The sequence below is a fragment of the Mixophyes fleayi genome, chromosome 11, assembly GCF_038048845.1.
Source record: "Mixophyes fleayi isolate aMixFle1 chromosome 11, aMixFle1.hap1, whole genome shotgun sequence".
Classification (NCBI taxonomy): domain Eukaryota; kingdom Metazoa; phylum Chordata; class Amphibia; order Anura; family Limnodynastidae; genus Mixophyes; species Mixophyes fleayi.
The window spans coordinates 85,797,037-85,811,152 of record NC_134412.1 but is presented as its reverse complement, the minus strand read 5'-3'; the positions used below and the strand labels follow the sequence as shown (position 1 = coordinate 85,811,152).

Sequence of the window (14,116 nt, the reverse complement as noted above, 5' to 3'; positions counted from 1 at the left end):
CCTGATTACTAGTGCCGGCACGGTCATGGGTGTGACAGGTCGCTAGTGCCGGCACGGTCATGGGTGTGACAGGTCGCTAGTGCCGGCACGGTCATGGGTGTGACAGGTCGCTAGTGCCGGCACGGTCATGGGTGTGACAGGTCGCTAGTGCCGGCACGGTCATGGGTGTGACAGGTCGCTAGTGCCGGCACGGTCATGGGTGTGACAGGTCGCTAGTGCCGGCACGGTCATGGGTGTGACAGGTCGCTAGTGCCGGCACGGTCATGGGTGTGACAGGTCGCTAGTGCCGGCACGGTCATGGGTGTGACAGGTCGCTAGTGCCGGCACGGTCATGGGTGTGACAGGTCGCTAGTGCCGGCACGGTCATGGGTGTGACAGGTCGCTAGTGCCGGCACGGTCATGGGTGTGACAGGTCGCTAGTGCCGGCACGGTCATGGGTGTGACAGGTCGCTAGTGCCGGCACGGTCATGGGTGTGACAGGTCGCTAGTGCCGGCACGGTCATGGGTGTGACAGGTCGCTAGTGCCGGCACGGTCATGGGTGTGACAGGTCGCTAGTGCCGGCACGGTCATGGGTGTGACAGGTCGCTAGTGCCGGTATGGTCATGGTCGGCACTGGTCACTAGTGCCATAATGGTCATGGTTCAGCCTACAAAATCGCTACCTCTATTGTATGTAGCCAGTAGGTGGTTCTATAAGATAGAACTAAAAACAAAAACAACTTAATTACTATAAATTCCATTGAAAAGGATAAAAGTGTCTTTATTTTACTGTCCCGGCCTGACCGCGGGCTGCTGTGAGACGTCCTGTATCAGGTACACAGACATTTAAGTGAACACAATCAGGCAACGCTACTGGCAATAGACTATTGATTTGCACACTTTTCCCTTTTATTTGGAAACAGAATGCACCAATGTAATAAATAAACTGTTGTGGGCGGAGCTCCGCCAGCCAATCACGTTTCGCACTCGTCTATAGGTATGGCGGTGGCGGTGATGATTATAGACTGTTCCATGACCTCGCCCGGGAAGCCGTCCTCTGTACAGAGTCTCTGCTCGGTGACCTCTTCCGGTAGGGTGTTGGAATTGATCGACTCCACTATGATCTCCGTGGGGCCAACGTCCAGCCCCTGCGGGCTCTGTAACCCGATCACCGCACTTTTTTCCTCATCGATTATCAGATTGCGCAGTTTCCTCTGACGGGGATTGTAATTTTCGATTCGGTTGTGAATCTCCATGTGTCGGCGGAGGTGAGCCTTTGAAAATAAAACAAGAAACTGTGAGGGATGGAGATTTTATGTAACAAATAAGAGCTACAACATTATAACACACCAACACCTCGACTAGAATACGGATTGCCAAAACCACGCACACAACCAAAACGGAGAACGATCACTGCGGCCCTGAAGACACTGCTCCCACACAAGGTCCTTCATATTAGGAGCTTTGATGGGAGGGCGGCGGGCGAACTGGGGAAGCAAATGGCCAAGAAGATTGAGCCTGAATCGTATGCTCCAGGATCTCATGATGGCTTCTACATTGTAGTCCGTTTGTGGGTTGAGCGAACTTCATGAGAATTCAGCGTAGTTATTATTCATTAGAAAAGAATGACATCATCAAGCAACTTAGTGTTCCTGTGATGTCATTGGCTGCATTCTCATGAATATCTGATCAATCAACAACCTGGCTGCTCCAATCACGAGCAAGGGATGCTTTCATTCATGCAAAAGCCAGTTCCTGACCACTGTTCCATTGGAGTGTAGGCCAATACTTGTTACGGAACCCCTTTTTGACAAAGACAATGGCAAATCCCATTAGATAATGCAAATATGCAGAACTGTAACGTGTAGTGTATGGGATTCACAGCGCCCATATCTGGCACGGGTGAAGTATCGCTGAAGTCAACATAAGTACAGTGCTCCCTCGTTACCAGGACTTTCAGATGTTAAAACAGTTGTACAGAAGCTATAGAAAACCCACCTCCCGTCAGACATAACACAGTAACACACAGCTCACGGACTCTTCTAACCTCACCTGCCGAGTGAACTTGTAGCCGCACTCCGTACACTCAAATTTTCGCACTCCCCGGTGTCTGGCCACGTGAACACGCAACTGCTCTGCAGCTACAGGAGAGGAAGCAGAGACAGTGTGAGAGTCACCATTGTCTGTACACACTGGGGGCCGCCATTTTGTGTAAGATGATCAGTTCGTTAGAAAGAAGCGACATCACTGGCCACCAGTCAGTTTGTTGGAGGCCTCATTGATATCACTGGTTTCTCATAATAGATAAACCGCATATTCATCAATATCATCTCAAAACGGCAGCCTGCAGTGTACAGGTAAGCGTTCATAAAATTACATGGTATTGTTATACACTACTGTAAATGCCTTTGCAGATCTTGAATAGATTCTAATAAAATTAACCTTTCAAAGTCTTCCAGCCGATGAGCCCTATAAAGTTGATTCTATAGCTGTGTGTTGTATTTTGTAGTCAGCAGATTGGATTAATGAACAATGACAGATCAGCTGGGATGATGTATAAGTGGGTCACCAATTAAATCTTCCAACTGCAACCAATCAAATTGTTCAGTGTATGGATGTGATGGATTAGCCAATCATATTCTGTGGTTGTCTGGCCCCCTGATTTTAGACACAGCACAGTTTAAGTCAGTGTTGGCTAACCTGTGACACTCCAGGTGTTGTGAAACTACAAGTCCCAGCATACCCTTCCAGCAATAAGCTAATATATTGGCAAAGCATGCTGGGGCTTGTAGTTTCACAACACGTGGAGTGTCACAGGTTAGCCAACACTGGTTTAAGTCGAATGAAAAACATGTAAAGTTAACTAGGGCCTGATTCATTAAGGATCTTAACTTGAGAAACTTCTTATTTCAGTCTCCTGGACAAAAAACCATGTTACAATGCAAGGGGTGCAAATTAGTATTCTGTTTTGCACATAAGTTAAATACTGCCTGTTTTTTCATGTAGCACACAAATACTTAATAGCTTATTTGTACACTGAAATTTAACTTTTAACTAGCACTTAACTTTACATTCTTATATCTACTTCATACATAATGGTCCTTCATACATAGACTATTTTTTATGCTTTTAAATATACTGTTAGGTACTTTATGCTTTTAAATACACTGTAAGGTACTGTGGGAGGGAATCACTAGATCAGAGCACGAAGCATCTTCTATCTTATTTACCTTTGAAGGTTTTGCCGCAGACTTGGCAGAAGTACGGTCGTCCTTCCTGGTGCCGGCTGGCTATGTGCCGTAAGAGGGGGGTCTTGTCTGTAAACCTCTGGTCACAGAAGTCGCAGCTCAACGGCCGCTCCCCTGTGTGTATCCGGTTGTGCTTGCGTAGACTGGCTGCATGGACCAAAATATAAACACAGAAATAAGACTGTCTGTATGGCGCTGTGCACCATACAGACAGCCAATGGGCAGCGATACGAACAGGAAAGTATTATTTGGCTACACACAGAGGCATTCAATTAGTGCAGACCTGGCCAACTCACGGCTCTTCAGGTGTTGTGAAACTATAAACTCCAGCATGCTTTGCCAGTCGATACCTGACAAGGCATGCTGGAACTTGTAGTTTGACAACACCTGGAGAGCCGTGTGTTGGCCAGTCCTAATTTCCCCCACTCCCACAAAGCAGTATGTATTGTGTGTCATAAACACAGCTCTATAGAGTATAAATTCCCAAAAATGCAAGGTTCCAGCAGGGTACGGCGTTCTGCGGGGTGGGGGAAGCAAAGGAGGAATTCTACGATTGCATCGCTCCTCTGTGACACCTCTTCTAACGCAACAATTTACGTGAAATTATGCTGCAACTTCGCGCCTCTCTAAGGGAGGACTCTCTATAAATAGGGTTTATTTTTCTGCAAACGGTCACTAAAACAAAGCTATAGAATATGCAGAACGGAGAATCTTACTCTACTGCAGATTTTCAATCAATATTAGAAATCAGTGGTTGAATACTCAGAACAGTGCACCCCTCAGAGATGGGAGTAGACCACAAAACTATACCGGGGGAATATCGCTACTTTTTGGGGAATTCAATTGCGACTCGTTCGGTACAAAACAGGAGCACACATTACAGCAGTCAGGAGGAGGCGTTATACAGGTAATTAGAGGCAAGTGTGGTATTGTTATTCACATCATGCAGTAATGAGCTCTGCAGTACTTGCAGTCAGTACCAGAGTCTTTAAATGTGTATTTCAGGATAACATTCCTCCGTCTCGGCTGTGGTAGGATATTGCGGCATTTGGAGTTCCTGAGATCTCCCTCAGGTGACATCCCGGGATTGTTATAATGTGCTATCTCGGCATACGATATTACAGTAACCCACAAATTATATGACCGCCACTTATACAGAAAGCAAAGTCATTTACTTCTGTACAATGAAATCTAATAACGTTTTGATGATTATCCAACCGAACAAAAGTTTTTGTCCTATTGGACAATACCTCTGTACTGACTGCAATCTATAATGGTTGGGGCTCAGAAGTATTTTGGAATGTTGATTATTGGTAAAGCGGGAATCAAAATCAAAGGGCGAGTGTTTTATACAATGCATGGAGACGACAGGAAACAGCGCGGCACCCTACAGCTGGATCAGACACGTACGGAGATGCACGGAGCAGTGACGTTACTTTGCAGAGTAAATGGCGACTTCCTCTTACCTTGCGTTCTGAACGTCTTGCCACACAGATGACACTGGAAAGGCTTCTCCCCCGTGTGCGTCTTCAGGTGCATGTTCAGATTGGTCTTCTGGGTAAAAGCATGGTGGCAGAATTCACATACAAATGGGCGTTCGTTTCTGTAGAGGAGACACATTTCTAGAATAATATCTTATGACCGAAGTTGATGAAACTGTTCAACGTTTCTAAACCATGTTGATGTTTCAGCTACCGATAGACAACAGAATGTTTATCAGGAGATTGTTTACGGACGTTGTGGCCTTACACGATGTGCAGAAACCGATCTATAAACTGGTACCAGCCAGAACCTTCATGTCCCGCCTTAGTCCTTGTTACTATTATACTAATCATTTGTAGTTAGCGTATTAACCCAAGGAGAAATCCTGACGTAGCTGGGAAACAGACAGGTATATATATATTATATATATAATATATATATATATATATATATATATATATATATATATATATATATATATATATATATAATTTTTTTTTTATTTTTTTTGTTCACATTAGTGGCAGCACTGTTCCTATGATTGTTAGTCTACTGCAGGATGGCTGCCACTGAGGACCTCCAGGTAGTGTAGTCCCTGAATCTGCACTTACCCCGCTCACCAGGGACAGGATTCACTAAATCAGCAGAGCGGGACCATTGTCTCAGCCCCAACTAGGACAGTTTTCCCTGCTGGGGATATAAACCCGAGAAGATGTCCATATGCTGTATATACCCAAGTTTAAAAAGATTCCCTGCAATCTAAACAAAGCAATGACCTTCCCACAGCCGTTAGATGTGCACGAAGCAACATTAAGTTAGCACAATGTACACTTGTTCTATGAACACTTTTATACAATCATAGGTGTAATGAACAGAGATAACATAAGATGATGATGATAACATAAGAAACACCATTGGCTACAGATACAATACAACAGAACGCTGCCGCTTGCAGGCAGGGAGAGCTGACCTGTGTTTGGCTTTGATGTGCATCTGTAACCCGCTCCTGCTGGAGGCCCGGTGCCCGCACTCCTCACACACAAACAGCTTCTCCCCCCGGTGTTTGAAGGCTTCATGTAGGCGGAGCTCAGTCCGTGTGAAGAAGCATTTCCCACACGTGGGGCACTGCAACACAAGCGTGTGATTACCAGCTGGTACATGTGAGCTGACTCATCACAGAAGTACAAATAAATGGACCTTATTTCATGCACATAATAAATGACTTATCCAACCCATCAGAGTTGGATCAGTCTGCATAAAAGTGTTGCCTACACACTGTGGAGGCCGCCATTGTATGGGCGGAGCCAATATACATTACAAAGCACAATGTCAATTTACTACCAATATAACAGCAGCTCATAAGAGGCCTGTACCTATAATCAGGCAGTCGGCTCAACAGCGGGTTTTGGGGGGCTGCAATAACTACAAAATTAATTCAAAAAATTTCAAATGTTCTTGTTGCCATAGACGGCATGAGGGACTTCTACTTTGATGGTTTATCTAGTAACGACTAAAGAGATAAATATTTATGAGTAGTGACCATTGTACAAAAACAATTATCAGGGGCGAGCGAGACACACCGAGAGAGACCGGGCCAGAGGGCGAGAGAGACCGGGCCAGAGGGCGAGAGAGACCGGGATAGAGGGCGAGAGAGACCGGGCCAGAGGGCGAGAGAGACCGGGCCAGAGGGCGAGAGAGACCGGGCCAGAGGGCGAGAGAGACCGGGCCAGAGGGCGAGAGAGACCGGGCCAGAGGGCGAGAGAGACCGGGCCAGAGGGCGAGAGAGACCGGGCCAGAGGGCGAGAGAGACCGGGCCAGAGGGCGAGAGAGACCGGGCCAGAGGGCGAGAGAGACCGGGCCAGAGGGCGAGAGAGACCGGGCCAGAGGGCGAGAGAGACCGGGCCAGAGGGCGAGAGAGACCGGGCCAGAGGGCGAGAGAGACCGGGCCAGAGGGCGAGAGAGACCTTGCAAGCGAGACAAAGACCGCTTCTTCAAGGAGTGCGCTCCCAACTGGTACAGAAACTAGTCACATCCCCTGCCGGGGCAGCAATATTGACATGCCTGCACTAGGAACCCCCTCGTTATAATACCAGCTTTCAGACACACACCAAAACTGGTGTTATGACAAGGGTGGCATTAAAGGCTGTAAAATATAATAGAAGTAATACATCCTATTGCATTTCTTTGAAAATAGAGAGTAATGTACAGGACAAGAGGGTTCAATTTACCTCTGTGATCTCTCTAGTTGCTAACGAACTGACATTCTGCGTTCTGGTAAATATTGGCTCACAATGGCTGCCTCCGCGGAGAGACCACGGAATGCACTACAAGTGGCACGACGCAGGGGGGATACTCACGGCATGGGGCTTGGGTTCTCCGTGCATTTTGATCATGTGGCTCTGAAGGTGTTTCTTCTGCATGAACTGCTGAGGACACGTCGAACACTGAAGAGGTAGAGAAGGTGACACAAGGGTTAATGTGTGAATTAGTGACATGCATTTCGCTGCAATGTTACTTGTACTGAAAGCGGCTTATTGTCCCTGCACAGACAGAATAGATCCCTTCTCTGTATATAACAAGGTAACAGCTCACAATTATTATTAAGTGGAAAGAACCAGACACCTTTATTTTGTAAAGATGAAACAGGGAAAATCTATAGTCTTTTGTTAGTGTTATATCAACAATCTGACAAATATTTCCTGGTTTCCACAGCGCAGAACTTGTTGTTGTAAATTAGAGGAGGACAAACACAAAATCTATAATTGCACGAAAGGCTGCTGAGCCAAAATCATTCAGCAGAATACATGGGGCATATTCAATTACGATCCCGATCCGCGGGATCGCGCCGGAACGGCCGCGAATCTAATCCGCGGTACCGCATTAACGTGGATTTTCGTTCGCAGCCCATAGGGCTGCGTATGAAAATCGGCGTTAACGCGCTACCGTATTAACGGCCTTACTGCGGATCGTAATTGAATATGCCCCATAGAACTTTATAACTATGTTGCACTGTGACTTGTTTACGCTTTTTAAAGGATTGTTACACAAAAAAAAAAAAAAAGGTTAAGAAAAACCATTGCACCTAACAACTGCAAAAACCGTGATTATTGGGCAAAAACTTCCCCCATTTGTTCTACACCTGCTGCGGGTGCCGGCTACGTTCTATAAATGAGCGAACTAAAGGCTACATCTCCCATCCTATTCTTCCAGCTAGGGAAAGTTTCCTGGAGAATTAATAAAAGTGAATGAGGACATTATCATGTCTACTTTTGAGTTCAATGATATTACATTTGGGAAATATGGCCATAGCAACAGTGACATCTGCTGGTTGTGCAGGAGTACTACCCAACATAAAAATCAGGATGAGACATTCAGCTATAAATAAAAATGACCAAAGACCATCTCCAGCTGTCTCTCTGATCAAAATTTGGCAGACACAGGTCAAATCTCCCCCTTTTACCATCCATAGAGTCACAGAGCATTCCTCTAGGACTAGCACAGTTTAATAAATCACTTCCTTTAGGAGACTGACCTGAAAATTTGTCATGAAAGCATCAGGTGTTGTATGTACCTTCAGCCGATCTGTTTGTACAGGTATTTGGGTGTTTATTATGATATAACCCCGTACTTTACAATAGTTCCCTCTAACATCTGTTAAATCACAACATTCTGTATTATGTTTCAAGCCATTTAATTAAAAAAAAAAAGAAGCATTGATTAAAAATAAAACTATTAAAAAACTATGTTGTTTGCACAAAAGAAATGAACTGCAAAGATCACAGTTATTTTAAACAATGTATTAGAAGTGCCTAATAGTAGCGCACAATACACTTACTTTATAAGGCATCACTCCGGTGTGGGTCACCATGTGTATCCTCAGCTCCATCCTTCTTTTGAAAACCTCGTGACAAGATGTGCATTTAAAAACCTTTGAAAAGAACACAGAGGTCAGAGGGATATCTCGCGGCATTCACAGCACATCTGACACCGCTCAGATGACAGAACTAACACATAGGGGGGTATTCAATTGACGGCCGGGATCGCCGAAAATCCAGCGCTCGAAAAATATTACCGTTAATACGGTAATATCTCGCAGGGAGCAGCGAGCTGAAATCCAGCGAGTAAATTACCGTATTTATGCGCAGGATTACCGTATTAACGGTAATATTTTTAGAGCGCAGGATTTTCGGGGATCCCGCCATCAATTGAATACCCCCCTGAGTGTGTTATTCCAGGACGTTGCTCAACTCAAACAAGGAATCATGGGAAAAATAAAACGCCAGGAAATTGTACTTTTATCACGGCAGTACTAAAGCTGCTCATATACTGACCAATCCAATCGCTTGGCCGTCTGCCGGACCTCTGTCGGATTTATAGACATCTGTGGCTTAATCTGAAAGGTCGCTGGATCAGACAGGGCTCTATTAGCGATCAGACGATGTTCTCATACATGGTCAGGAGCAAATTACCGAACCGACCGACCCTGTCAGATGTTGGTTGGGCAGCACGGTGGCTCAGTGGTTAGCACTTCTGCCTCACAGCACTGGGGTCATGAGTTCAACTCCCGACCATGGTCTTATCTGTGTGGAGTTTGTATGTTCTCCCCGTGTTTGCGTGGGTTTTCTCCGGGTGCTCCGGTTTCCTCCCACATTCCAAAAACATACTGGTAGGTTAATTAGCTGCTATTAAATTGCCCTTAGTCTCTCTCTGTCTATGTTGGGAAATTTAGACTGTGAACTCCAATGGGGCAGGGACTGATGCAAGTCAGTTCTCTGTACAGCGCTGCGGAATCAGTGGCGCTAAATAAATGTTGATGATGATGATGATGGTTGGGTCCTGCAGTGTTTTGGACTCATACACGCCAAGGCTTGCCAGTGGTTAGGCCTGAGACGGCCTAATAGGCCGTTACCAAGGCAGTATGGATAGGCGTTTTTAGTATCCACTAATAAATTATACAGCAGAAAGGGACGTTATCACAAAGTTTAACTCACATTGCTCACCAATAAGCTCCAAAATCAGTTTGCACACCTGCAGCTATAGCCGTTATACTACAACTTAGACAGCCAACATCATAACGTTCAGAAGGGCCACACAATACCTCAGGTATTAATGAAAGAATGAGACACCTGTCTGTATAACATATCATCTGGCATTTTAAACAAGGAGACAGGGGCCACAGGTGAAGGCCCTGAGGGCCACCAGTTATCCATAACCAACTTCAACATTTTTCTTTGTAAATACTGTGAAATAAAGAGGAAACTGTGCGCTAGACATACTTTCATGTTCTATTTCTGTATAGGTCACGAGAGAACTTAGGGAGCTATGTCCATCGCCTGCTCTGTCAATTTTAGGACTCCGTAGCCTGACCACGCTCCTCAGTGTCACCCTCACCCCCCAAACTATATTGTGAAAAGATTATCACCCAAAAATGAGAGACAGAAGTTCTCTGGGAGGAGATAAGGGGATTATTAGGACATTGCTGGAACACCTGGACATCGAGACAGAAATCTGGTCCTCTGGCATCAAGAGAGCTGCCCGGATTTATATGGATGGGAAAGAGAAACACTTTAAACAGCAGAATCACAAGCTGCTGATCCGCGCCGTACATCTACTGGGCTCACCTGTTCCGTTCTGCTCATACAGTTCCGGCCCTGGTGTTCCACCAAGTTCTCTTTCCTGAAGTAGCATTTATCACACTTCGCACATTTAAACGGCTTCTCCCCCGTGTGCTTCCTGGTGAGATAAGAGAACGTCAGTACCAGCAAAGTAACGTACCGGCAAGAATTAAGAAAAAAATAAGACACACCCCCCCCCCAGTCTCTGGCTGCCATTGCGTGCTGGGACTTTTTCCTCCGCAACCGGAGAGCCGCAAGTTGCCCACCTCCGCTCTAGAGACTCCTAAGATATGAACCAATCCCTGCTGAGGACCTGTATCAACCTATAATCACCAACGGAACACTTACAGAATTGCCTACATTACCTATTATGGACTTTAAGATAATATTTGCTGAGAAATCTCTTCTGACATATGGGACATTCCACTGGATTATTGGCGTTCCTCTTGTTCTTCAGATCCCCCCCGCCCAGTGCGCCGTCGTTATCAGAAGGTTCTAGGGGGACGATCTTCTTGGGCGCGCAGGGCCTTCGCTTGGAGGTTGGCATCTTCCTTTCCAGAACAAAATCTTCATCTAGATCATCCTGAATATAGTCGGTGCCCTCCGCGATGACGTCGTGGATCTGGTCCACCTCCAAATCCCACTTTAATGGAAGAGACGTTATATTGAGGATGAGAACTTTAAAAACATTAAGAGCATAGTTTTATTGCACCTTTCCTGAAGGTACAGATTTCACATTGTTTTATTAGGCTTGGCCTCTTACACGTGTTACACCCACCACCACTGAAATCTAAGGGGCAAATGGTTTTTTGTTTTTTCTTAAAAAAAAAAAAAGAAAAAAAAAAGTCAATTTAAAAACAGGGAGAACCACGTATACATTAGTGTAACCAAGAGCACTATGTACAATTAAAGACTTCCATCAGTATGGATGAGTGCACTAAATGGATTTATTCCACTAACCAAGAGTCCAAGTTCTGGCAAAATCTTACCAGCTAAAGCACAACGCAAGTAGCAATCCCACGTCCTGATGCAATGATGAAGGATAGGAGGTTACACTGGAGACATGAAATAAGGTTGATATCTAGCAGCCTTCGTTCCCCGACGCCCCCGTAACCCTTACAGTCTACAGAACAGGGGTGGACAACTGGCACTAAACTGTGCACAGCCAACTAAACATTCATTAATCGTCTCCCACCTTGACTAATGTACGTAGATGTGATATCCCTATTATTAAATCATTCTGAAGTTTCACTACATGCAATTAAGCAACTATTTTGGCCAGCTTTTAACAAATACCCGTAAATTAAAAACAAAAATACATAATATGTCACTAAGAGAAATCACTACAAAACTTTTACTTGACTATGAAGAGGAGAGAAAAAATCACGTTACCGCAATATAATCTCCATCACCCCTAATACACAGCTCACTCTTCTGCCCTCTTCTTTGCCGCTTGAACTCTCTTCGCTCCACCGGTTCTGTGTCGAGACCTGGACTCTTCATGACGGTTTCCTGGAACGTGGAGATCTCCACGGTCCCTTGCAGTAGGGAAAGACTGCTGTCCTGGCCGTTGGTTTGTTCAGAAGGCACTTCAGCGTCCACAAGGACATTGCTGAGCTCAGAAATCCCCTTTAATGTGTCCTCTCCATCCGACTCCTCCGCCTGTTTCAGGTGTCCGTTCAAGGTTTCCATCGTGCCGGACTCTTGAAAATAGTCTTCGCTTTGATCAACCGGATCGAAACACTTGGGTTGGAACCTCTCACAGACCTCGACTGCTTCGAATATGCCAAGTTCCTTAGAAGCCAGGAGGACTTTCTCAACATTGTGCTGGGAAAGAGCCAACTCTCCTGTGTAGAGGAAGTCCAGGAGAAGGCCCATGATCTCAGAGAACCTTTCATGGAGGATAATGTTTGGGGAGCTGCCATCCCCATAAAGGCTCTGGAAGAAATGACTGCAACAAGCCAGTATGCTCCAGTGGGCTTTAAACTGGAGATCGCCAACCACCAATGTGGCGTCACAGTATCTGCCATCCTCTCTTTGCTTGTTAAGAGCTTGCAACACTTTGACGCTGTGCTGGATAAACACATTGTCCATGGCCTGCAGATTAAAATCATCAGTGTAATAAAACATGATTAACAAAAACAATATATTTATTTGGAAAATTAGTCTAAAAATCTCAGGCCAGGCCAACCTGTGGCTTTCCAAGTGTGGTGAAACTACAAACCCCAGTATGCTCTGCCAGCAGGTAACCAGCCGATACCAGGCAGGGAATGCTGGGACTTGTAGTTTCAAAATCACCTGGAGATCCTCAGGTTTGCCAAGCCTGATCTAAATAAAGTATTTATTAATGTAACCAAGCAGACTATAACTTCCGTAAGGAACCCCTTTATCCGATTTCAAGAGTGCATTGAACGCTGCTAATAACTCATATTGCTTTCATCCAATATCAGACAACTCTGTTCTATAAAATACTCCCAACATGACTGAATTAAAAGGACCCCAACTAAAATCTAAAATGCCCAACTTAAGAGACAGTGGGTATGTAAAAACAACAACTGAAGACATTTGAGAAGGTTAGAAGCAAAGGAAAAGCATTTCTTCCTATGCAAAGCAGACTTCCTGCTGTAATCCACTCGCAGATCATAATATCAGAGAGACAAATGTAAAAAAGAAAATGAGTCGAGAAGACTTAAAAAAAAAAAAAAATACCCTTAATGCACAAAAAAATTGTAAAAAATGAATCTAAAGTTTAGTGCATTTATGCATGGATGACTAAGTCCTCCATAGCACAAAAGTGAAACATTACCAATGTCCACCCCCACACACATTAGCAGGAGTTTTTAGGCCTATTGCCACAAAATATGGTTTCACAGAACAATTGGTACAATATCAGGACTTACAATTTCAGAAAGCAAAATACAGACACCTTTTACTTCCGCTGAGACAGATGCACATCAACATATTTATAGAAGCAAAATAAAATAACTGCCAGCCTTGTTTTCACGCTATAACAGCCTGTTTCTGATTTGCCCACTTCTTCTCCAATCTGTCAATTGCTATTAAAAGAGCATGTCACACAGGTCAACTATTCCAGCCTGATTATAATTGGAAACTGACTAGTGAAGCATACTGTAAGAAATCTGTGAAAAGAAGCCAGGAAATGTTATGGGAAAAGCAGAACACACAGGTACAGAGGGCAACATCTGCAGCAAGTGATGGACAGTTTGGAAGGATAAGAACCAGGGGGGATATAAACTTAAAGGAGAAACATTGATGAGATAATGCAATATGTTATCTACTATACTGCATGCAACAGGTTGTGTAAAGGGACAAGTGCATCTTAAAAGCACATGTAGCTCATGACATGTAGGAGGGCTACAGCAGGAACACAGGCAGTGCTTGCTGGGACTTGTAGTCCCACCACAGCTGCAGAGCCACAAGTTGCTGCATCTGTATAATAATGAGCAATGGTCACACAGGTCTGTGCTGTGCAGCTGCCCCCTGGAGACAACACAAACACTCTGTATGTTACCTGGACGGACCCTGCCCCCGGCTACACACTGCACTCACTGCAGACACTGCACTCCCAGCTCCAGCCTGCAACCTACAGCTGCTTCCGGCGGCCAAGTCTCGCGCTGAGTGACGTCACCGCCCCTCAGCCTCACGCCGCGTCCTGTCACAGACGCCATCTTGGGGGTGGCGTCGTGTGAGGAATGTGCCCATGTTAGCGGTATAAGCGGTCGTTAGCGGTCTATAACTCCCCCCAACTAGATTAGGCATACATTACTCGCC

The 14,116-nt window shown here is 45.2% G+C and overlaps 1 protein-coding gene across 1 annotated transcript; it reads right to left on the bottom strand.

The window, feature by feature from the left end:
* Positions 1 to 739: 739 nt before the first annotated feature.
* On the bottom strand, positions 740 to 13,963 carry ZBTB48 (zinc finger and BTB domain containing 48). The gene is made up of 11 exons (XM_075190081.1): positions 13,857 to 13,963; positions 11,717 to 12,421; positions 10,690 to 10,967; positions 10,331 to 10,442; positions 8,545 to 8,637; positions 7,067 to 7,153; positions 5,680 to 5,834; positions 4,694 to 4,830; positions 3,210 to 3,374; positions 2,032 to 2,120; positions 740 to 1,253 (listed from the first exon to the last, which is right to left on the bottom strand). Exons 2-11 carry the CDS (start codon positions 12,416 to 12,418, stop codon positions 954 to 956), a joined length of 2,118 nt encoding a protein of 705 aa, XP_075046182.1. The 5' UTR covers positions 12,419 to 12,421; positions 13,857 to 13,963; the 3' UTR covers positions 740 to 953.
* Positions 13,964 to 14,116: the final 153 nt, after the last annotated feature.